This window comes from Danio rerio, chromosome 3 (genome assembly GCF_049306965.1).
Source record: "Danio rerio strain Tuebingen ecotype United States chromosome 3, GRCz12tu, whole genome shotgun sequence".
NCBI classification, from domain to species: domain Eukaryota; kingdom Metazoa; phylum Chordata; class Actinopteri; order Cypriniformes; family Danionidae; genus Danio; species Danio rerio.
In genome coordinates, this window is record NC_133178.1 from 5396747 (window position 1) to 5423561 (window position 26815).

A 26815-nucleotide genomic window follows, 5' to 3' on the forward strand; every position below is an offset into this window, starting at 1 on the left:
GAATACTATTTAGAATGTTTCTATGTGGTTGCTAAGGTGTTTGGAACACTGTTTAGAATGTTGCCATGTGGTTGCTGAGGTGTTTGGGATACTATTTAGAATGTTGCTATGTGGTTGCTGAGGTGTTTGGAATACTATTTAGAATGTTTCTATGTGGTTGCTAAGGTGTTTAGAACACTGTTTAGAATGTTGCTATGGGGTTGCTAAGGTGTTTGGAACACTGTTTAGAATGTTGCTATGTGGTTGCTGAGGTGCTTGGAATACTATTTAGAATGTTGCTATGTGGTTGCTTAGGTGTTTGAAACACTGTTTAGAATGTTGCTATGTGGTTGCTGAGGTGCTTGGAATACTATTTAGAATGTTGCTATGGGGTTGCTAAGGTGTTTGAAACACTGTTTAGAATGTTGCTATGTGGTTGCTGAGGTGCTTGGAATACTATTTAGAATGTTGCTATGGGGTTGCTAAGGTGTTTGAAACACTGTTTAGAATGTTGCTATGTGGTTGCTGAGGTGTTTGGAACACTGTTTAGAATGTTGCTATGGGGTTGCTAAGGTGTTTGGAACATTGTTTAGAATGTTGCCATGTGGTTGCTGAGGTGTTTGGGATACTATTTAGAATTTTGCTATGTGGTTGCTAAGGTGTTTGGAACACTGTTTAGAATGTTGCTATGTGGTTGCTGAGGTGTTTGGAATACTATTTAGAATGTTTCTATGTGGTTGCTAAGGTGTTTGGAACACTGTTTAGAATGTTGCCATGGGGTTGCTAAGGTGTTTGAAACACTGTTTAGAATGTTGCTATGTGGTTGCTAAGGTGTTTAAAACACTGTTTAGAATGTTGCTATGGGGTTGCTAAGGTGTTTGAAACGCTCTTTAGAATGTTGCTATGTGGTTGCTGAGGTGTTTGGAACACTGTTTAGAATGTTGCTATGGGGTTGCTAAGGTGTTTGAACAGGTTTTTCAACGTTGCTACACGATTGCTGAGGTGTTTTAAACATTTGTTAGATTGTTGCTCTGCGGTTGCTGAGGTGTTTTAAACACTGTTTAGAATGTTGCTATGCGGTTGCCGGGGTGTTTAGATACTTTTAGGCAGTTGCTACATTATGTGGTTTCTAAGGTGACTGGCCTAATAGAGTTTAGTCTTGAAGTGAAGCTGAATTAAACTGAGCATTTGTAATTTGCTGAAGTACATGAACAACAGCCAGACGTACTGCGAGAAGCCCATTACAGAGCGTCTCCGTTTAACAGGGATAATAAACGCTTGAAGTGGTTTAATCCTGGAGCAGCACAGAAACATTTTCCAATGACTGTGAGAGATTTAGAGGCGGTGGATCACAGAAGGTCAGTGATAACACTAACACACTGCTTCCAATCTAAATGCTAATGCAGCCGCAGGTTCAACTCTCATTCTTTTGTGTGTTTTGCAGTGATTCTTGTTAAAATTACTTTTCTGACGTCGGAGTGAAAATGGCAATCGCCAGGCCTGTGTTGTTGGCTTCTAAAGCGGTTTAGAGCATCATGTTATATAATGGGCAATAACAAAGCCAAAAATATCTCACCAAACACTCCAGAAGTCGAGCAGGTCGAGCGATGATGAAGAAGATCTTCTTTACCAACTCTGTGACAAAGGTCAACTCTGAACTCTCTGACCGCTTATACGCCTGACACACACACACACACACACACACACAGACACAAAGAAACATGATCAGTGCTGATATCTAAAATCAAATATATCAATATGCACACAATGAACATTTATTTCCAGACTAATAATTATAAGGGATGCACCAATATATCAGCAATAATATGAAAATGCAGATAACAAGGCTCTATGAATAACTTGGAGACAATGATTCAGCATTTGTATGCCTGCAAAAGACAAAATATATGTCATGGGGAAAGCAGCTGATGTGCACCCACTCATGCACTGACACAAAAGCATTGGCTGGTTTGGGTTAAAACGACTTGGAAAATAAAGAAACTGGCTGCACTTTAGTGAGTCGATCCTTTTCTGGAGCACAAAAGCTGATCATTTACATACAATAACAACCCTGGCTTTATTTGTTAAGGTTATTTGTTAAATATGTTATATTACGTGTCAAATTAAATAACAGGTTGTTTAAAGAAATATTGAACATTTGAAGATAGTGATATTGTTTTTTTTTTTGTAATGCTCAATGGATCATCCCGCTTTTAGTTAATAACATTGATTTAATGCTGATTTTTTTGCAAGTAATTGACCAATATCGGTTTCGACTTAAAGCTTTTACTTAAAAATCTAAAAAGATCCCAGTGTATCCCTGCTAATTACATTGTTTACAACTGTTGCTATGTGGTTGCTGGAGTGTACAGAATAGTTTTTATAATGTTGCTATGCAGTTGTAGAGGGGTTTGGAACACTGTTTAGAATGTTGCTATGTGGTTGCTGGTTGTTTGGAACACGGTTTAGAATGTTGCTATGTGGTTGCAGGGTTTTTGGAACACTGTTTAGAATGTTGCTATGTGGTTGCTGGGTGTTTGGAACACTTTAGAATGTTGCTATGTGGTTGCTGAGGTGTTTGGAATACTATTTAGAATGTTTCTATGTGGTTGCTAAGGTGTTTGGAACACTGTTTAGAATGTTGCTATGGGGTTGCTAAGGTGTTTGGAACACTGTTTAGAATGTTGCTATGTGGTTGCTGGGGTGTTTGGAACACTGTTTAGAATGTTGCTATGTGGTTGCTGGGTGTTTGGAACACTGTTTAGAATGTTGCTATGGGGTTGCTAAGGTGTTTGGAACACTGTTTAGAATGTTGCTATGTGGTTGCTGGGGTGTTTGGAACACTGTTTAGAATGTTGCTATGTGGTTGCTGGGGTGTTTGGAACACTGTTTAGAATGTTGCTATGTGGTTGCTGGGTGTTTGAAACACTGTTTAGAATGTTGCTATGTGGTTGCGAGGGTGTTTGGAACAGGGTTTAGAATGTTGCTATGTGGTTGCTGGGGTGTTTGGAACACGGTTTAGAATGTTGCTATGTGGTTGCTGGGTGTTTGGAACATGTTGCTATGTGGTTGCTGAGGTGTTTGGAACACGGTTTAGAATGTTGCTATGTGGTTGCTGGGTGTTTGGAACACGGTTTAGAATGTTGCTATGTGGTTGCTGGGGTGTTTAGAACACTGTTTAGAATGTTGCTATGTGGTTGCTGGGTGTTTGGAACACTGTTTAGAATGTTGCTATGTGGTTGCTGGGGTGTTTGAAACACTGTTTAGAATGTTGCTATGTGGTTGCGAGGGTGTTTGGAACAGGGTTTAGAATGTTGCTATGTGGTTGCTGGGGTGTTTGGAACACGGTTTAGAATGTTGCTATGTGGTTGCTGGGCGTTTGGAACACGGTTTAGAATGTTGCTATGTGGTTGCTGGGTGTTTGGAACATGTTGCTATGTGGTTGCTGAGGTGTTTGGAACACGGTTTAGAATGTTGCTATGTGGTTGCTGGGTGTTTGGAACACGGTTTAGAATGTTGCTATGTGGTTGCTGGGTGTTTGGAACACGGTTTAGAATGTTGCTATGTGGTTGCTGGGGTGTTTAGAACACTGTTTAGAATGTTGCTATGTGGTTGCTGGGTGTTTGGAACACTGTTTAGAATGTTGCTATGTGGTTGCTGGGGTGTTTGAAACACTGTTTAGAATGTTGCTATGTGGTTGCGAGGGTGTTTGGAACAGGGTTTAGAATGTTGCTATGTGGTTGCTGGGGTGTTTGGAACACGGTTTAGAATGTTGCTATGTGGTTGCTGGGTGTTTGGAACACGGTTTAGAATGTTGCTATGTGGTTGCTGGGTGTTTGGAACACGGTTTAGAATGTTGCTATGTGGTTGCTGAGGTATTTAGGCCACCTTAGAATGTTGCTATGCGGTTGCTGAGATACTTGGGACACGTTAGAATGTTGCTATATGGTTGCTGAGATACTTGGAACACTTTGAAAGGTTGCTATGCAGTTGCTGAGGTGTTTGGAACACATTTTTATCTTAATTTCTGCATCTTATAAAATGTTTGACCGTTGAATGCTCAATGAATTCAACCTTTTTTTGTCAGTAAAATGAATTAAATGTAAATTTAAAAACTAGCTACCATTTTTACCAATACTGGTATCGGACAAATATGTTTTGTTAAAAACGTCATAAAAAAATCTTATCTCTGCATCTCTACTAATTATAAAATGTTTCTTACTTCTCTTATTTATTTCTAGACTATTTATTCATGGCAAACTTCTAGGCAGCATATAGAACAGCACATCACTTACATCATCCAGAAGTTTCTCCAGATTCTCCTGCAGCTCAAAGAAGTAGACGGATGTGATGAGGCCCTCTCTAGATTTGGTCAGGCAGTCTCTGGACAGCTCGATGATCTGGTGATGGATGAAGCTGAGGACCCCGTCAGCCAGAGGCAGGACGTTCTCAGGACAGTACGAGTGGACAAAATCACACAACCTGCCCTCCATCTGCGCCGTGGCCTGACACACAGAACAATTACAGAGATTACTTATGAATATTCAACCTATATGTTGTACATGTATTGTTTCCTTATAAATATTGGTGCATTTGTTTCAAGAAATGAATAAGCACTGAATCACTTTATAATAAATCAACCAATGACCAGTCCAAAATATTACTAACAGTACAATTACAATCCACAGACTTCACCATTTAAAATCTGGATACAAATTAACAGAACATTAGAATCAATTACAATTTGTAAGTGTGTATTGTGTGTGTGTGTGTCTGTTCAGTTGTCCTCAGTTAACCTGACTCTGCTCTAATGATATAAATGTGTTTGTCTGACAGCAAACTGAGACACCAGACACCAGTAAGAGTCTTAGGGTGCTTTCACACCTACACTTTTGTTTCGGAACGTGTCTCGTTTGCCCAGTTAGCGCGGTTCGTTTGGCATATGTGAACAGGGCAATCGCTCTGTTCCGCGCCAAAGTAATCGCTCCGAGATCGCTTGAATGAGGTGGTCTCGGCTCGATTGAAACTAACCCTGGAGCGGTTCGATTGCAGTGAGAAAGCGATCCGATCCGAGCGCGGTTATATCACAGTGTTTTATGGATATGTAATAGGCTTACGGCTATATGAAGAGAGAATTATGAGTAGGACGGGAAGTTTCGCGAGTCTCCGGATGACCGCAAACGAGTGATGATCTCCCGGTAATCTCGCGTCTCCCTCCCGGTCCTCAAATAGGCATCGTTGCGCACCCTTCTCACCCCTCCCCACCGTGTCTCACCTCAGACATGTCGCGCGCGCACCCTGTCAATCACCACCAAACCACCACCTCTCCTGACAGCTGAGCGGGACGCTGCAAAATAAACCCTGACACTCTGACCAATGTGAGGAGAGTTTACTCGCACGTGACTTGTTTTAGCTCTTTTGGTCCGTTTAGAAACTTTGCAGTGTGAAAGCGAACCGCTCCAAGAGCAAAGAGCAACAATGTAACAATTGTAATCTCTGTTTTGGAACAACTGAATCGATTCACAGGTGTGAAAGCACCCTTAGTGCGTGTGTATTAGTGTCAGTTCAGATCACTCACACACACACACACACACACAGCTGCATGTACAGTTGAAGTCAGAATTATTAGCCTCCCTTAATTATTAGCGCCCCTGTTTATTTTTTTCCCCAATTTCTGTTTAATGGAGGGCAGATTGTTTCAGCATATTTCTAAGCATAAAGCATACATTTTTAAAATCCTATTTCTAATAACCTTTTTATTTTATCTTTGTCATGATGACAGTAAATAATATTTGACTAGATATTTTTCAAGACACTTCTACACAGCTTAAAGTGACATTTAAAGGCTTAACTGGGTTAATAAGGTTAACTAGGCAGGTTAGGGTAATTAGGCAAGTTATTGTATAACGATGGTTTGTTCTGTAGACTATCGGAAAATATATAGCTTAAAGGGGCTAATAATTTTGTCCCAAAAATGGTTTTTCAAAAAATTAATAACTGCTTTTTTTCTAGACGAAATAAACCAAATAAGACTTTCTCCAGAAGAAAAAATATTATCAGACATACTGCGAAAATTTCCTTGCTCTGTTAAACATCATTCGGGAAATATTTAAAAAAGAAAAAAAAAATCAAAAGGGGGCTAATAATTCTGACTTCAACTGTAGTTTAAGTAAAAATCAATACTGTCTCCCCTAAGACGTCTAATGTTAGAAAAAGCTTCACATGATGTGGTCAGCCAAGCACCTCGTGACAGCAGCAGAACGAGATTTACTGTAAATATCTCTGATGTTTCTCCTAAAATCCCATTGGAGTAATAAGAGTCACGAGGCATCATTCAGGGAGAGTTTATAGTTGCAAAATGAATGTGGAGCAGCTCAGACCATTTGGTGGAAAATGACTGATTAATATCAATATGTTATATGATGTTTGACTGCAAATTTTACAGAGTGTCTAAAGAGTGTAACAAGCTACATTTAAGACCTTTTAGTCCTCCATTTTCTCTGATAACACAATAACTTTCGCGGGGAACTTCAGTTACACATTCTTTGGATCCCTCAGACCGAAGCGTTATGTCTTTTGTGGTAACATCTTTATTTCAAGACTACCTATTGCGCAATAATCACTTTTATAAGGGGTTTAAACAAAGGTGTGTGTCAGTAGTGTGGGAATAAAACCAGCTTCTAATAGTAAACATTAGGGCTGTGCAATTAATCGCGATTGCAAAAAAAAAAAAAAAAAATTCGCAACTTAAGCACACGCAATTTCTAAATCGCAAAAGGCTGCAATTTTTATCTATTAATTTATTTAGAATTTTATTCAGAATATGTTCTTGTGCGCATGATATTAATATGTTAACCAATCAGAGCTGACGTAGCGCACCGGGCAAATATAGCTATTATGTTAACCAGCTCACTCTGCGCATGACGAAGTTAAGTGGAAGAACCGAATAGGCGAGCAGGAGGAAAGAGCATAAATTATGGATGCAGATCAAAAAAAAAAAAAAGATTTGGTGCCAAGGAGAAATTCAAAGACAGTCATTTTGGAGTATTTTGGATTCAGGAGAGAGGATGGCTGCGTCCGAAACCGCATACTTCCATACTATATAGTACGCTAAAATCAGTATGCGAGCCGAGTAGTATGTCCGAATTCATAGAATTCGACAATCAGTATGTGAGAAGTACCAGGATGACCTACTACTTCCGGCGAGATTCTAGAGTAGGCATCCCATGCATGCTGCGCTATCCCATGATGCCCCGTGAGCGAATTTATGAATGGGAGTAAAGCGACGCAATTGACGCAGGTAGGTCACGTGACCATGACAAAATGGCGGATGTAGTACGTCCGAATTCCATTCATACTTTTCACATTCATACTGTATAGAACGTACTTTTCTAACAGCCGAGTAGTACGTTTCAATTCAAATGCAGTATTTACTGAGTAGTAGGCGGTTTCGGACGCAGCCGATGTGTCACAGAGCAAGGCAATTTTTAGACTTGTGAAATGATTATTCCAACAAAACGGAGCAATACTACAAATCTGATCCGACACCTAAAACAGTGTCATAAAAAACTGCATGATCAATGCATCTCGACAAAGTCGAAACAAACAAAAGCACACATCAAAGCCAGCCCAAACAGACTAAACTAGTATCCATTGTTCAAGCATTTGCAAGCGCCGTGCCTTATGGGAAAGGGTCAAAACGGCACAAAGAAATTACTGACTCAATAGTTTTGTTATGCACTTCTTGTGCACTGAATGCATTTAGATTGTATGTAGCTTGTTTGAAAAAGCAAAAACAGTTGCCAAAATCGCAAATAAAATCGCAATCGCAATATTCGTTCGTAAAATCACAATATGATTAATTTGTCCATATTGCACAGCCCTAGTAAACATGTATTAATTCTATTGTTTATATTTGCACAGTCTGCAGAAACACTTAGATTGACATTCTACCTTTGTACTACACTAGTGACATCATTTCTCCCACATTAGCATAGGACAGGCTTAGGCCCCGTTTACACTAGTGCGTTTTAGTTTTAAAACGGCGTTTTAGAATGAAAACGATCCGCGTCCACACTCGCGTTTCACCCAGCGTTTCTGAACTGCTCTCCGTCCACACCAAAATGCTGAAAACGCACATCACGTGACCACACACACACACTTTGGCAATCGCTGGAGCCCATCTACCCAGATGAGAGCTCTGCTAGTCGGACTTCTCATCAAGCATCTCCCGCTGGATCTAATCTCACTATATTTATTAAACGGGATATTTCATTCATCTTGTTGTCTTTATCTAACGACATATTCCCTGACTTTGGTCATTGGAATCTATTACTTGTTCTCAGGTAACGTGTTTTGGCTGAGCGCAAAGATAAGTTAATGATTAATGTAAGCACGTAGCCTACATTCTGTATATTGACTGATCGCTTGCCTTTATTTCCTATAATGTATAAACTTATTGTATGTTATACTTTTATAATGGTCATTATCGATTATTAAAACTGATATTCAGCAAAAGAGAGGCTGTTTTTCCTATTTTCACTGAAATTGAAAGGAGGCAGTTGTTATCGGCTCCGTTTTGTTATAAATATCCACACAGTGAAGATGACGCTCATGCAGCACGACGCCTCAACATTTCTGCTGTCTAAGTTGCTAATATTAAAATGAAAATAGGCAGTTCCTTAAATCAAGTTTACATTTTATTGTTGAGAAAGTGAAACAACGTAGCCAAGGTGATGTGAATGAAGTTATAAAGTACACTGTTCCCTGTGAAGATTGACGCGTGTCCTCGGTATGTTTTCCATATCAAACTGAGAAGAAGAGACTGCAGCCTTGATCAAACTTGCGAAGTCTGAACTTACACGGAGAAGATTAAGGACTGAACTGTGTGTTAGGCTACTTAATATTGAGGAAAAGCCCCAATCAGAGAGGCGAATGTCTGCAGCCCCGCCTCCGTTTTCAGATGTCTCCGTCTTTCCCCATCCACACTGAGACGGAGCTGCAGCGTTTTAGAATGAAAACGGCCTCTCCAGCGTTTTCGAAACGCTCCGTTTTCGGCGCTCGAGAACTCCGGCGTAGTGTGGACGGATGGCGTAACCGTAGCAAAACTTATGCGTTTTCAAACTAAAACGCATTAGTGTAAACGGGGCCTTATTCAATTGGCGGCCTGCAGGCCGAACTCGGCCCCCGAGGCAATTTGTTCCTGCTCTCCAAATAGTGTGACCAAGACATCAAAAATACATTTAGTCCAGTTGTGCAGGCAGCCGAACACATTTGGATATGTTTGTAGAAAAAGCCTTTTGTACTATGCATTAATATCGTCAATAGGTATGCAACAATTAGCCGATTTCACTATTAACTGCGCTTAAATTCGTCACGGTTAATTAATCGTAAAGGCTTCTCTAAGCCGCATTTCTGTTGCACGGAACAAAACTAAACTGCTGAAATTAAACAAAGTTATGCTAACTGTGCGCTAGTTTAAAGTCCCGAGTATGAGGCTAATACGCACGCACAACGAATTAACTATAGCAGTGGCTGTTCCCATATCACGTCTTTTCCGCTTGCAAGTTTGTTATTTCTAATGTAAGAATACATGACAATATGCGCAGAAGCAGAGCAACCCGCTAGCGGCTTTCCCCGCACACACAGTAGAAAACATCTCTTGGTGAGAGTTGTGCGTGCCTTTCAGTGCAATGTAAACAAAAGATATGTCCGACGAATTATTATTTAAATGATTATGCATGCATGAATGCAGATGGCAACAACAGTTAATCTATATAGCTACTTACCTAATATAAAGCTTGAATTTACATTACACGTGATAACCGTGAAACCATGATTATTCTTCACACAACCAAAATCTATAATGTTGCATCCCCAATTGTTATGCAGTTCAAAATATAGCATATGAATGTGTCTGAATGTAGAAGAAGCCTACAGCAGCAATGCACTGCTTTTGTTGTGCTCTGAAATACATTTGAATGTTTGTAAAAAATAAAAATAAGTATTGTACACTGCACTGATATTATGTAGTTTCAAAATACAATACATGCACATTTTAATGTAGAAAAAGCCAACGTGGGTGTCTTAAGGAGCAAAAATACAGCATATGGGCTCTTAAAAGCTGTTGTGTTATCACTTATACAGCAAATCATATCTCTCCGGCCCTTGGAATGCTTTGCATGAACTGGCCCCCATGACAAACTAATTGAATAGCCCTGCTCTAGAGTGTTATTTTATAATAATGTAATATAATATAATATAATATAATAAATATAATATAATATAATATAATTTTAAAAATCAAATATAATATAATATAATATAACTTAATATAAAAAATAAAATATAATATAATATGATAAAATAAAATATAATATAGTATAATAAAATATAATATAATAAAATATAATATGATATGATATAATATAATAATAAAATTAATATAATATAATATAAAAAACAAAATATAATATGATATAATATAATATAGTACAATAAAATATAATATATGATACGATATGATATAATACAATATAATATAATATAATGTAATATAATATAATAATATAATATGATATAATATAATATAATATGATATGATATAATATAATATAATATAAAAAATATAATATAATATAAAAAATTAAATATAATATGATATAATATAATATAATATAAAAATATAATATGATATAATATAATATAATATAAAAAATATAATATAATATGATATAATATAATAAAATATAATATAATATAAAAAATAAATATGATATAATATAATATGATATAATATAATATAATATAAAAAATATAATATAATATAATAAAATATAATAAAATATAATATAGTAAAATAAAATATAATATAATATAATATAATATAATATAAAAAATATAATAGGATATAATATAATATAATATAATATGATATAATATAATATAAAAAATATAATATAATATGATATAATATAATATAATATAATATAATATAATATAATATAAAAATATAATATAATATAATATAATATAATATAAAAATATAATATAATATGATATAATATAATATGATATAATATAAAAATATAATATGATATAATATAATAAAATATAATATAATATAATATAGTAAAATAAAATATAATATAATATAACAAATATAATATGATATAATATAATATAATATAATATAAAAATATAATATAATATGATATAATATAATATAAATATATAATATAATATGATATAATATAATATAATATAAAAATATAATATAATATGATATAATATAATAAAATAAAATATAATATAAAAAATTAAATATAATATGATATAATATAATATAATATGATATAATAGAATAGAATATAAAAAATATAATATAATATAAAATAATATTATATAATATAGTAAAATAAAATATAATATAAAATAATATATTATATAAAAAATATAATATAATATAACATAATATAATATAATATAACATAAAAAATATAATATAACATAATATAATATAATATAGTAAAATAAAATATAATATAATATAAAAAATATAATATAATATAATATAATATAATATAATATAATATAATATAATATAATATAATATAATATAATATAATATAATAAACTGAATTTAACATACGACAATCATACTGACATTGTAGAGGTGTGAAATCAGGTAGACATATGGTGTGAAAACCATGTGTGTGTGTGTGTGTGTGTGTGTGTGTGTGTGTGTGTGTTTTACCTTAGGGAAGCGTTCCCTGTAAACATGATTCATCATGATGATCTCATTGTCGTAGCAGGAGTGAGAGCGGCCCGGACTGAACACAACACATGACATGAGAAAGAGTGTGTTAGATGAACTCTTGAATTAAAAACAAGCATGAGGAATATCCCATATAGAGAACTGACAAATGGCAATACATACAAATGACATAAATAACATACAGTACAAGTTTGGATTTGACATAAATAGAATAAATGCCATATATGCAACACATACAGGGGTTGGAGAATGAAACTGAAACACTAGTCAATTTAGTTTTGGGGGTTTCATGGCTAAATTTGACCAGCCCGGTGGCTAATCTTCATTGATCGTTATTCCACCAGTAAGAGCAGAGTGTGAAGGGCTAACTACCAGAGTAATAGCACAGTGCTGCTTCAAATACTGCAATGCACACAACATTATTGGTGACATATTAGTTTAAAACAGAACAAATTGTTGGTTCGTGTCTCGCTAGCAGGAAGTCTTTGTAATGTTTTTTTTTTTTTTTTTTTTTGTATTTTAACAATACAAACATATTAATCATAACAATGGATGACAACAAGTACAAAGGTAAATAAAAAAAGAAAAAAGAAAAAACAACCGAGTACAGAGGCAAATTATCAAATTAAACGATATTCATAAAGTCTATATAAAATTTCACAGTTTTAACACTTTTTTTGCTGTAAACGTTTTGTAGAGTAGTTATTAAACAGTTTAAGTCACAGAGAAAATTCTGCAGCTTAGGTACTGATAAAGAAAATTTACATTTATGAATATAATATTTACCCAATAAAATAAATAAATTACCTATAAATTCTATGTCATGTTTTTCATGATAAAAGTAACAAATTATATCACACATGGAAAAATTAATGTTAAACTTACATTTTGATGAAAAATAAACAGATAAATCAGACCAAAACATATTAACATGTGGGCATTTGGCAAAAAGATGATCAATTGATTCGATGCTTGATTTACAAAAGACACAATTTGAATTAGAATTACCAGATTTAGAAACAATCTCATTTGTGGGGTAAATATTGTGTAAAACTTTTAAATGTAGTTCTTTAACTTTGTTGGGAACACACAATTTGTAAGGTAAGAGCCAAGCTTTTTTCCAATTAATTTTATCTATTAAAGAATTCCAAAGAAATTTTCCCCTCGGAGTAATTATTTTTTTGACTGAAACACGTTTCTTATATTTTTATTACTACATTTTGGGTCGTAAATGCATTTGTCTTCAACTAAAAACTTTGGTTCCTTTTTAACAATTACTTCAAATGACAAGTGGCATTTCATTAAATGAGCAAGGCCATTAGGTATGGCTTTAATCACAGTATAAAATTCTTTATGAATTACAGGGAAATTATATTTAACCATAAAATCACCATATGAATAGAAGTTCCCTTGTGGATCAAATAAATCACAAACATAATTAATATCTTTTTCAAGCCAATTCTTATTGAAAATCGATTTATTCTTTACTAAAATGCTTTCGTTGTTCCATAGCTTTACTTTGTGCGGGGAGAAATTGTGAACAAAACATAATTTCCATGCCAAAAGTGCCTGTTAGTCTTTGTGATGTATTAAGAGCCACAAGATCCAGAGTAATGTCAGCAAACCACCAAGGACAAACCACATCCAACAGGAGGAAGTCTTTCCCACATCTGGGAGAGTTACGGTGTGGAGAAGCGTCCCACCCAGACTGCTGCATGCCCAGAATGAAGCATTAGGGTGGATCAGTGATGGTTTGGGCTGCAAAATCATGCCATTCCCTAGACCCAACACTTGTGCTTAATGGGTGCTGGGTCACTGCCAAGGACTACCGAACTATTCTGGAGGACCACGTGCACCCAATTGGTTAAACACTGTATTCTGAAGGCAGTGTATCAGGATGATAATGCACTAATACACACAGCAAGACTAATGACAGAGTGATTTAATCAACATGAAAATAAAGTTGAACATCTCCCATGGCCTGCACAGTCTCCAGATCTAAATATTATTAAGCCACTTAGGGGTGTTTTGGAGAAGCAAGTCAGGAAACATTTTCCTCCACCAGCATCACATAGTGACCTGACCACTATTCCTTTAACCACTACATCTTACACCATACTGATGAATAATTGTGGTCTAAATTCACAGGGGTGTGTGTGTTCACCTCAGGCTGCGTGAGCGTGGTCTTATGTGAGGTGAGCAGCGTCCTCCATCATCATCGGTGATGCTCTCTGTGCTGCCGAAGTGTTTGGACAGAAAGTGCAGCTCGTCCATGGTGGGCTGAGACGGCAGCTGATGCAGACGCTCCTGAGACGAGCTGGAAGACTGCAGACACACACACACACACACACACACACACACACACATTAACCCATATCAAAGACAACTTCATTTGTATAGCACATTAAAACGACATGAATGTTGACATAAGTGCTTCACAGACATGGCAAGATGAAAAACAATTAGTCAGCTAAAGAGTAGAGCGAAGTTTGACTGATTTTTTTTTTTAAGAACACTTAATGTAGATGAAGCTCTAATTTCTAATAGAGATGTGTCCCCAAGTTTTGCAGTATAGACTGAGAAAGCTGTCTCCTTTAGTTTCAAGCTGGATTTAGGGACAGTGTTACATGTCCATTAGAGGTGTGAACCTATACTGGTCTCACGGTTCGGTTACGATTATCATGCTTTCAATTCGGTATTTCGATATCTCGGTGCATCACGGTGCATTGACGATGCTTTCCATATACAGTGTTATATTTTAGGGGGGAGGCTATAACAAGATGTCTGTATAAACACACAGACACACAGCACCACACTAGCCCCTTTCAAACAGTGATACCGGTAAATATCCGGAAAATTTCCGGAAAGACTTTACCGGTATATTGAAAAAAGCGCTGTTCACACAGGCGAGGACGTCACGGAAATTTTCCGGAAAAGAGCATTCACACATCCATTCCAAAATACCGGTAAATTCTGACATCATTCACCACAAATGAGCTTTAAACGGCTGCGCTTGTATTTGTAAACATTTGACTAAATTACAATCGGTTGCTCTCAGCAGTCACACTTTTTTAAAAAATAATTTATTTATTTACTTGACCACAGCCTTCTTATTCATTATTTTACCGCAGCTCTGCTCTTTTTATCTATTTTCTCGTAGCCTCGTGAGCAGGATGCAGCCTGCAGGTTAATAATGATATAACTAGATGAGTCACCATTAAACGTACAGCTGTTGTGGTACAGTGGTTTGTACGTTAGATTATGACGCGGCCAACCTGGGTTCGGTCCTTGTCTGAATAACAATTTTTTTTTTTTTCATTTTTATTGTTAAGACATAATACTGTAAGGGTTGTTGAACATTTGAAGTTCTAAAAGAGCTGTTTTCTCAAAAAAAAAGACGTGATAGTGTAATTAGAAACTGAATTGGAAATAACCTTATTTTAATATAGTCAGTGGTGAACTGAGGTGGGCCGGTCTGAGGCTTGAAACTCCAGGGCTGAAAAAGAGTCCCACTCCGGCCCTGGCTTAAACGGAGCAGTGCTCGTAATGTCGAGCGAAAAAAAAGAAAGACAGCTGTGAAACATAACCAGCTTTGTCTTTTTGTGGGAAACACACTTTAGATCTTTTTAGGGTAAGAGGTTTTTGAGTTATTGCCGTCTAAAGCTGAATGTGTGTCAGGAATTTCGAAAACAAAACCAACTTAACCGCGCTCATTTCTGGCGCCCCCCTGGATGTACAGCACCCTTAGCATTTGCCTATGGTGCCTATGCCACGGACCAGCCCTGAGTTGGCTGAGTGTTAAAAATACTCGCGCTCACCTCCCTCGCGACAGAGCGCATAGGAGATCAATGACGTCAGTACATAATAACCGGTTATGATTATTACGGAACCGATACCTTATTGTCCGCGTCTGCATCGCGGTGCACCGAAGAAACAATTAATTTTGACACCCCTAATGTCCATGTATTTATTATTTATTTATTTGTTACTTTGTCGCCCTCTTGTGTTGTGTTGCTGCTTGTGTTTTCATTTAGAGTTGATTTTCTCCGCACCTGCAGACAATTCACTGTCGGGAGTTGTGCTCCTTTTGTTCTCAGCCTGTGTTTATTGTGTTTCCTCCCCACACTTTATTTATGTTTGATTGTTTAATTAATAAAACCCCTAGACTGATCCATTTGTGTTTTTCCCTTATTTAATGTTGTGACTGTGGTCGTAACAGACAGTTAGCAAGAGCTGAGGACCTTAATAATCTTTGTCAAGTTTAATCAAATAAACTGAGATCATATAAACAGAATATCAAGCTTTTACTACATTAAAAATAGCAACTTTTTAAAGTATTTAAAAATGAAAATTAATAAACATTGGTCACGCTTTACAATAAGCTTCCATCAATTAATGTACTTACTAACATGAACACTTGTACAGCATTTACTAATCATAGTTGTTAACGCACCGTGAGTTACAAGAATTAACAATGAACAACTTTATTTCCATTAACTAACACTAACAAAGGTGAGTAAACTCTGTAATAAATGTGTTTTTCACTGTTCATGTTAGTAAACACATTGACGTTAACTAATACAACCTTATTGCAAAGTGTTTTTGAATGCGCTCAAAAGCTGCTGGAACTACTTTGTCTGTGCGTTTATTTGAAAATAACAGCACACCTTAGAATGCTCATCAGCCAATCAGAATCAAGAGTGTACAATCAACCCTTAAGCAGGTCGCACACCAGAACTGCGTCCTGAGCCGTGGCCGGGCGCCGCCGACAGCCGCCGACTTGCGTCGCCGGTGTGTGTATCCTGATAGAAACCTATGTTTAGAATTCTAAAATGCATGGCGCTGCGTGGCAACAACCGAGCGGCGCTTCTGGTGTGCGACCTGCTTTAGAAAACAGCTGAGTGAAAGTGAGTTACCGTTGAACTGGGTGTGTTGGTTCCATATCCAGAAGATGGAAGAGACGCCAGGGACCAGCGACGCCCATCTCTGCACAGATGGATGGATGGAGATATGATTGATGGATAGATGAATTGATGGATGGATAGAGAGATAGATGGATAGATGAATGTATGAATGGATGGATGGATGGATGGATGGATGGATGGATGGAGATATGATTGATGGATAGATGAATTAGTGGATGGATAGAGAGATAGATGGATAGATGAATGTATGAATGGATTGATGGATGGATGGATGGATGGATGGAGATATGATTGATGGATAGATGAATTGATGGATGGACAGAGAGATAGATGGATAGATGAATGTATGAATGGATGGATGGATATATGATTGATGGATAGATAAATGTATGAATGGATGGATGGATGGATGGATGGATGGAGATATGATTGATGGATAGATGAATTGATGGATGGATAGAGAGATAGATGGATAGATGAATGTATGAATGGATGGATTGATGGATGGAGATATGATTGATGGATAGATGAATTGATGGATGGATAGAGAGATAGATGGATAGATGAATGTATGAATGGATGGATGGATGGATGGATGGATAGATAAATGGATAAATATAGAGAGATGGATGGATGGATGGATGGAGATATGATTGATGGATAGATGAATTGATGGATGGATAGAGAGATAGATGGATAGATGAATGTATGAATGGATGGATGGATGGATGGATAGATAAATGGATAAATATAGAGAGATGGATGGATGGATGGATGGATGGATGGAGATATGATTGATGGATAGATGAATTGATGGATGGATAGAGAGATAGATGGATAGATGAATGTATGAATGTATGAATGGATGGATGGATGGATGGATGGATGGATGGAGATATGATGGATGGATAGATGAATTAGTGGATGGATAGAGAGATAGATGAATGGATGAATGTATGAATGGATTGATGGATGGATGGATGGATGGATGGAGATATGATTGATGGATAGATGAATTGATGGATGGATAGAGAGATAGATGGATAGATGAATGTATGAATGGATGGATGGATGGATGGATGGATGGAGATATGATTGATGGATAGATGAATTGATGGATGGATAGAGAGATAGATGGATAGATGAATGTATGAATGGATGGATGGATGGATGGATGGATGGATGGATGGATGGATGGATGGATGGATGGATGGATGGATGGATGGATGGATGGATAGATAAATGGATAAATATAGAGAGATGGATGGATGGATGGATGGAGATATGATTGATGGATAGATGAATTGATGGATGGATAGAGAGATAGATGGATAGATGAATGTATGAATGGATGGATGGATGGATGGATGGATGGATGGATGGATGGAGATATGATTGATGGATAGATGAATTGATGGATGGATAGAGAGATAGATGGATAGATGAATGTATGAATGGATGGATGGATGGATAGATAAATGGATAAATATAGAGAGATGGATGGATGGATGGATGGATGGATGGAGATAAGGACGGATGAATAGAGAGTGGATAAATGAATGGATGGATGAATAGAGAGATGGATGGATAAATGGATGGATGAATAGAGAGATGGATGGATGGAAAGAATTAAAATGCTTGAACACTCAGTTAAAGCTGTGTGTGTGTGTGTGTGTGTGTGTGTGTGTGTGTGTGTGTGTGTGTGTGTGTGTGTGTGTGTGTGTGTGTGTGTTTTTATTTACCGTCTAGAGGAAGCGAAGGAGAAATGTGCAGGAGTACTGGGAGAGAAGTTACGAGGGCTGTCCAGAGGACTACTTCCTGTAGGGACAGCAACAAACACAAACGCAATCTAATTAACAACAAACATCAATCAATCAACAACATCAGGACTTTTTTCAATAGTCTACAGAACAAACCATCGTTACATAATAACCTGCCTAATTACCCTAACCTGCGTAGTTAACTTAATTAACCTAGTTAAGCTGTATAGAAGTGTCTTGAAAAAAAATCTAGTCTAATATTAATGACTGTCATTATGGCAAAGATAAAATACATCAGTGATTAGAGATGAGTTATTAAAACTACTATGATTAGAAACGTGTTGAAAAAATCTGCTCTCCGTTAAACAGAAATTAGGAAAAAAAATAAACCGGGGGGCGAATAATTCTGACTTCAACTGTACATAATCATTGAAGAAATGACAAAAAGAAGGAAAGGGAGAGAAAGTTAAAAGCTTTTGCATACACACCAATAAACCAGTCTGTAAAGATTGATGATTGGCTATTTTGACTGGAAGGCGGGACTTCCTTTGCTAGGGTGGCCATAATTAGCCTTGCCCTTTTCCTCATTCATACTAATGCAAACAGACTGCCTTTGTACATCTGTCGCCTTCGCTAAAACCCATCCAGACTGCCTTAAAGAGACAGTACACCCAAAATAAAGAAAATTCTGCCATCATTTAAACATCCTCCCCTTGTTCAAAACCCATTTGAGTTTCTTCTGATGAACACAAAGAAATATGTTCTGAAAAATCCTGGTAACTGGCACCCATTGACTTTCATTACATTTTATTTTTTTCTACTAAGGAAGCTGATGCCAAAGTTTACAGCAGGGGTCACCAAACTTGTTCCTGGTGTCTTGCAGATTTTAGCTCCAACCCTAATCAAACACACCTGAACAAGCTAATCAAGGTCCTACTTGGTATACTTAAAACATCCAGGCAGGTGTGTTGAGGCAAGTTGGAGCTAAACCCTGCAGGGACACCGGCCCTCCAGGACCGAGATTGGTGATCCCTGGTTTACAGCATTCTTCAAAATATCTTCCTTTGTGTTCAACAGCAGACACAAACTCATAAAGGCTTTAAACCACATTGAGGGAGAATAGGGATGAGGTAGTTTTCGTTTTTGGGTGAACTGTCCCTTTAAAGCAGCGTTAAGATCTGTCTATGAGGGAGCAGGGCCACTCACCTATGTGTCCTGGTAATGGCGAGTGTGGGCGGGGCAAAGTCGGGGAGGTGGAGGTCAGAATCAGACTCTTCCGGTTGCTGCGGCAACTGCAAACAGAGATTCAGAGCTTTAATACAGTCCAGAAAACATCATACTCTTTTCATCATAGTTGGGTAAACTAAGAGCACAGGGAATTGAAGAGTACAATAAATAATTCTTTCACAATCCTACCTGCCGAAATAATGACAGAAAACAAGTGTAAGACTGATAACGGCAGCCAGAAGAGAGAATAATGTCAGATTTACTGTCCTGCACCTATAGACACTGCGTTACACACACCTCACACAAGCGGCGATTCACATTTTGTAATTTGATGCAAAGATGATTTAATACATACATAAATACATATAAATGTGCATGTGTTTTATTTTTCATTCAAGATGCTGAGTCTTAAAGGCTCCATTATGAGAGATCCTGCTCAATATGGAGACAATCTGAGGGAAATTATGATGTTGGCAGCATTTTAACACCAATCTCTAAATAAAAATTCAATTCAAGTCTGTTTGTATAGCGCTTTTCCACAATAATGATGGATCCAAAGCAGCTTTACAAAAGGTGTGCATTAATTAAACTCCAAAAGAGTTAGGGTGCGAGTGCGGTGGACAGTACAGCGGCCAGGGGTGAAAATAGATCATCTGCAGGTACAAAATAATATATATATAATATATCTTTTATTTAAAAATCTATTATTTTCTTTATCTCTCTCTCTCTCTCCCTCTCTCTCTAAATATATATATATATATACAACAGTTCTGTCTGGTTCTCAAATCTGATTGGCAGATAGCCGTGCGATATTCTGCAATATCAGAACTCCTACAGCCTCTTTACCCTTTGTGTATTACTCCGCCCACCTACAGCCAGCAAAAAGCAGACACTACAGATCTAAAGTTTAAAAGATGCACGCTCAACTGTTTAACTGTCAGCTTATGATTTGAATCCGGAAAAAAAGTAGTTCCTCATACAAAAGGGTTTTTGAAACTCTCCATGTTTGATTTCGCTTTTATATACACAATTATGCTGTCAAGCTGTGGTATAAACGCAATATCACACGAGTAGCAGTGCGATATATGGCTGTATATCGGCACTGGTGGGGGCACTAAGGAGGAACAACGCATGCCTCCCACCAGTGCCGATATACAGCCATATCGCACTGCTACTCGTGTGATATCGCTCATATATATATCCCAATCATCACTAATACTGCAAAAGACCTACTGGAACCCGCATGGACCCAAGATTCTCACAGAAATCAGTCAAGTTTGGTGGAGGACAAATCATGGTTTGGGGTTGCATTCAGTATGGGGGCGTGCGAGAGATCTGCAGAGTGGATGGCAACATCAGCAGCCTGAGGTATCAAGACATTCGTGCTGCCCATTACATTACAAAGCACAGGAGAGGACAAATTCTTCAGCAGGATAGCGTTGCTCCTCATACTTCAGCCTCCACATCAAAGCTCCTGAAAGCAAAGAAGGCCAAGGTGCTCCAGGATTGGCCAGCCCAGTCACCAGACATGAACATTATTGAGCATGAAGGAGGAGGCGTTGAAGAAAAATCCAAAGAGTCTTGATGAACTCTGGGAGTCCTGCAGGAACGCTTTCTTTGCCATTCCAGATGACTTTATTAATGATTGATTTGAGTCATGTCAGAGATGTATGAATGCAGTCCTCCAAGCTCATGATGGAGTCAGACACAATATTCATTCTGTCTCCACTGCAGCAGGACTTCATATTCTATACTGGACATTATTTCTGTTCAGTGACAAGACTTTTGTCTAAGCAAGGTCAGACCTTTCTGTCCTAATGAAATCATTAATAATCAAGGCATGATCAGATTTTATTGTGGTAAAATAAGTGTAATCTAGAGGCCTTTGCCTTTCATATAAGCCACTTCTGATACCAAATGACCAACTAGAAGACAAGTTATTATTTGTTGTTCCTAAAATTTTGTGTGCGTGTCCTGCAGTAGAAGTGTGACAGAAAATTCCATCTCTGCCGTCATCAGTGTGAGTCTGTGTGAATCAGAGAGATACTCTGAGGAAAAGAGAGAGATGAAGAGAGAGAGAGAGAGCTAATGGAGGAGAGAGTAAACTAGAGATACTTGATATGCCTTGAGTGAGTGTATGAGAGCCATTACTGTGTGTGTGTGTGTGTGTGTGTGTGTGTGTGTGTGTGTGTGTGTGTGTGTGTCAGGTTTTATCTACATAGTGAGGAGCAAATGTCCCCACAAGCAAAGTAAAAGCTGAAATCAGCAGCAGTGAGCGGAGAGCAGCCAAAGTGCTTCATAAACAGGCTGAATAGAGTCCTGCAGGCTCTCTAAGACTCCCAAATCCAACTCCAGTCAACAACATTCGGGGTGGATTCACAAACTGCTGACTAGGGTTGTAACGGTATGAATTTTTCACGGTATGATAATCGTCTAAAACAATACCACGGTTTGACGGTTTCGCGGTATACGGTATGTTACAAATGTTACAAAATAATAGAACAGTGAAGCAAATTTGACTTTTTCCATATAATATATTTTTAGTTACTATAAACAACACCACTTACAATGAACAAATAAAAATAAGAAAATAATAAATAATGTGTCAAAGTCCAAATAAAGTCCAAATAAACATGGTGCAAATCCTCAGTAAAAAATAGATATAAATATTTACTATACTTTAAATAGTTACATAACGAAACTAGATTCAATATGGAACATCCTTAGGTTCTATGTGCCAGCATGGATTTGGATGTGGTTGTATGCAATGCAGACAAACAGCTGCATCTTCATTTGTGTCTTTTGAAAACAGCAAGAGCAGCAGTTCGTCTTTGCTGTGTCACTGTTTTGTCATGTTTCTGTGCTGCTGTGCATGCAAAAGTACTTAGTATCAGAATTATTTCATGCAAAACTTTTTTTTTTTTGCGTTTTATTTAGCCGCGCAGAAATGTATGCCTATCTCTCATTCCGTATTGTTCAAAAAGCTTGGTACACAAACAAAAGCGAAACCTATGCTTATTGGTTGTGATATAGCGAGTTTGAACCAATCTGGGCATGGAGGAGGGACAATGCATCAATGTATCATGTCTGATTTGTCCGGAGACACAGTGACGAGCGTTTCTTTGTCAAATCAGCGTTGTCAAATTTTGATGATGTAACCGCACTGATTCCGGAGCCTCTGAAAGTCCGCGAATGTTATGTGATACAGCACTGGAAAGCTGAGATTCTCTTCTTTATGCCAATCTTTGAATTGTATGAATCGGATCAGCGGATCAAAAGTTATTAAACATTTAAGAGCAATACTTATTTTTAGCCACGGGCGGCTGTCTCGGTCTTTAAGGGTTAAAACCGTTGATATGCAATTGTTCATGGTATGATAATCGTGCACGTTCAAATCGTGGTAGACCGTCATACCGGTATATTGTTACAACCCTATTTGAGAATAAACCAATCAGAGTCTCATCTCCCATTCCCTTTAAGAGTCAGTTGCGTCGCGCCATATCGCATTTGCTATTTACAGGACGCAAAGTAAGTGTAAGTGAAAAAACTGAACACTTCACTAGAAAGAAAACAGTTAAACAGAGCATCTGTAGCGTAAGAATGAGAGATAAATGATCTACTTTAAGTTTCGCTCTCGTGGATAGGGAAACCTTGTACGCACAGACATCAATTAGCCTATAAATAATTAATTTAGTTTGTTATGCACAAAGATTTGTTTCAAAACTTTTTCCAAATTCAGTTCTAATTTCCAGAAAACGAATAAATGACCAATAATAACAAAGTGTGTTCAAAAACCTGAGTTATATCCTAAAACACATGCTGTTCCCCATATGGTCTAAAACCTGACAGGTGGACAAATCTAAGCTTGTTTTTAATAAAACAAATATAAATATGGATATAATAAATAATACTGCTAATAATAATAACATTATACAAATGCAAATTGTCATGAATAAACTGAAAAAGCCTCCCGAGATGAAGAAGGCATGAAGGCGGTGGTTTTTATATTTATGTAGGCTAGAAAATAATATGTTTTGTCATATTTAATCCTTTATATTTATATCATATATATATTTATATCATATATATATATATATATATATATATATATATATATATATATATATATATATATATATATACACATTTATATATATATATATACTTATTATTTTAATTCTTTTTCATTTGTAAAGATATTTGCGTATTGCTCTACATCTTGTGTGTATTAAGCAGTGTGTAAGCGAGGCGCACAACTAACTGCGCTGGACAATAGACCGGCTTTGTTTTGGTCTATTGAAAAATCTATTATAGTTTCTCAAAATAGCAACGCGCCAGCAATGCGCCTCAAAACACCTTCCTTTTTAGACCAGAACGCCTATGAGCGCACATATGAGTGCAAATGCCTTTGCTATTTAAACAGCGTGCTGCAAAACATCAAAACGACTCTTGCGCCAAGCTGAAACTAGCAAACAACAATTGCGTCGCACCTTACGCCACATGTCACCGGGTGTATGATAGGGCCCTGAAAGTGCAGAATGTTTAAAACTATTGATTGTTTAGCAAAATGTTTGACTCAGAGTCGAATACACGAATCGAGTTGGGTTCGGATCTTTTGTTTGACAGGATCTTTTTTTGTTTGACTACCTGGACCTGCAGTCCCGAGCGCATGTCTGTGTGTGTGTCTGTGTCTCTGTGTGTGTGTGTGGTCACGTGATGTGCGTTTTCAGAGGTAGAGAGGAAAGAGGGCTGCTCAGAAATGCTATACGCCACTGTGGATGTCAAATCGTTGTCGTACTAAAATGCCATTTAAAAACAAAGACATACAAGTGTAAACAGGGCCTGAGTGTGTACTTTTCACGAGCGGATTTGCAATGGGGGCGGGCAGAGGATCGCAATGCTGGTGTTGTCTATTGGACGAACCCTAATACGTACATAGCAGAGCTTGCAAAACTGTGGGGTTTTTTTGTCGACAACACGAACGTTGTCAACATAACTCACTGGAAATCCAAAATTTTTCCACACCGGCGACTTCACTGAAAGAGGAGAGGGTTTACGCTCTGACGACGGGTCTCCTGCGTCTGCCGTTTAACAAGCACTTCAACAAGCCTGTTTTTTTCCCGCTTGGCAAGCCAAGCTGACGTGACATGGAGGCGTGGCAGCATCGACGTTTCTATTTTTTGATTCGATAATCGAAATTGAGCGTAAATTTTTTTAATCAATTTTGATTTAAAATCGAAATCGTGAAACCCTTAATTAAAATAATCAACAAGTAATAATTTAATAATCAATTACACCATCAGGAAGACTATGAAACTAACAACATTAGACTCACAAAATTACCTAAAACCCTGCTAATTTTGAATCAAACAGCACAATATGTAGCTGAAACACACAATACGAACAGAACATGAATGGCGCCAACGCAGCATTGACTACCGTGTTAAATGGCGCTAATAATGACCATCTTAATAATCTCCATCTGCAGGTAACCAATGACCTCACTTTCAGGTGTGTTAAAAATCAGATTTAAAAATCCTTTCACCTTTTAGTGCGCCGAAACCCACCGGCCTGCATGATCAGAAGACACAAGGCTCAAAAATAAGAACGATATATTAAAAACAACCTGCGAGCGGCACAAACACCATCAGCTGGAGGATACCAGACCGTCTGCGCACTGGAAAACAGACTGCATGGGGAATTGTGGGTAAAATCTCGAGGGTAGCGGATGGGTGATACCAAGACGAGCATTAAAAGAGGGGGAGCAGGTGCGGTACATCCGTTCAGGACATGTGTGTGTGTTTCTAATTTTAAGAGCAATATGTATTTTTCCCAGAGGTCATGGAGGATGATATAACCGAGAAGCAAGGGGAAAATAAATGAACAAAGAAATGTTTTACGGAAATGGATCGAAAGAGAGTTAATTTTCAGACATCTATTTTTAATTAAATTATAACTCAGATGAAAAAAATGTGTAATTATTTGTTTAAAGAATATAATGAAAGGGTTGCAAAACAAAGTGATTTTTCTGTAATTAACACAACACAAAGCTCTTCTGTGACACAATAATCTTTTAAAATGTTGAAAGAGTTCATGGGAAATCAATTACAGCCCTGATTTGATCATCGCTGCAAACACTCTTTCAACATTAAATATTTCTCTTTAGTTTTCTTGCTCAATTGTATCTCTTCTGCTAATCGAAATAATCGCAACATTGGCTGGAGAGAGAGATGGAAAGAAAAGTTGCAGACAAAACGAACCCTTTAAATATTTAATCAAAATCTTGAGAGGTGATGATGGACACCTATTTTAATGTTTTAATTCAGGTTCGGCATAAACACTGAGACGTTTTAGAGGCTTTTGATGATTGTTGCATCTTTGAGGAACAGTAAATGTAAAGGTTCTTTGTTCATTTATATGATTTTGAGTATGTATGTGACATTTTAGTTCATTATTTATGTTATTATTTATTGTATAATGTAGTGTATAATGTAATTTAGCCTAGAGCACCATCTGCTGTCAAAAACAAGCCTAAAGCACCATCTGCTGGTATAAAATAGCCTAGAACACAGTTTGTTAAAATCTAGCCTAGAGCACCATCTGCTGTAAAAAGTAGCCTAGAGTGCCGTTTGCTGTATAAAACTAGCCTAGAGCGCCGTCTGCGGTAAAACACTCGCCTAGAGCGAGGTCTGTTGTTAAAAACTAGCCTAGAACGCTGTCTGCTGTTCAAAAAGTAGCCTAGAGTGTCCTCTGCTGCTATAAAATTGCATAGAGCATCCTTTATTAAAAACTAGCATAGAGCGGCATCTGCTGTTCAAAACTAGCCTAGTGTCGTCTGCTGTAAAAAAAATTAGCATAGAGCGCCTTCTGCTGTTAAAACTAGCCTAGAGTGTCGTCTACTGCTATAAAATAGCACAGAGCACCATTTATTAAAAACTAGCATAGAGCGGCATCTGCTGTTCAAAACTAGCCTAGTGTCGTCTGCTGTAAAATATTAGCATAGAGCGCCATCTGCTGTTAAAACTAGCCTAGTGTCATCTGCTGTAAAAAATTAGCATAGAGCGCCTTCTGGTGTTAAAACTAGCCTAGAGTGTCGTCTACTGCTATAAAATAGCATAAAGCACTATTTATTAAAAACTAGCATAGAG

At 37.2% G+C, this 26815-nt stretch overlaps 1 protein-coding gene and 1 long non-coding RNA gene across 2 annotated transcripts in view; one reads left to right on the plus strand and one right to left on the minus strand.

Annotated features, from left to right (window-relative positions):
- Nucleotides 1–26815, minus strand: part of mast1b (microtubule associated serine/threonine kinase 1b) — an 87792-nt gene that overhangs the window by 26849 nt on the left and 34128 nt on the right. The window contains exons 3-9 of the mRNA XM_009299113.5: nt 19647–19732; nt 18423–18498; nt 16672–16741; nt 13920–14080; nt 11735–11810; nt 4275–4484; nt 1556–1657 (exon numbers count right to left, since the gene is read on the minus strand). Coding sequence (XP_009297388.1) covers nt 1556–1657; nt 4275–4484; nt 11735–11810; nt 13920–14080; nt 16672–16741; nt 18423–18498; nt 19647–19732 — 781 coding nt within the window. The remainder of the gene's footprint in view (nt 1–1555; nt 1658–4274; nt 4485–11734; nt 11811–13919; nt 14081–16671; nt 16742–18422; nt 18499–19646; nt 19733–26815) is intronic.
- Nucleotides 373–6697, plus strand: LOC141381124 (uncharacterized). Its single transcript, XR_012400794.1, has 3 exons — nt 373–724; nt 768–3312; nt 3430–6697. It is a non-coding gene; the product is annotated as an uncharacterized lncRNA (long non-coding RNA).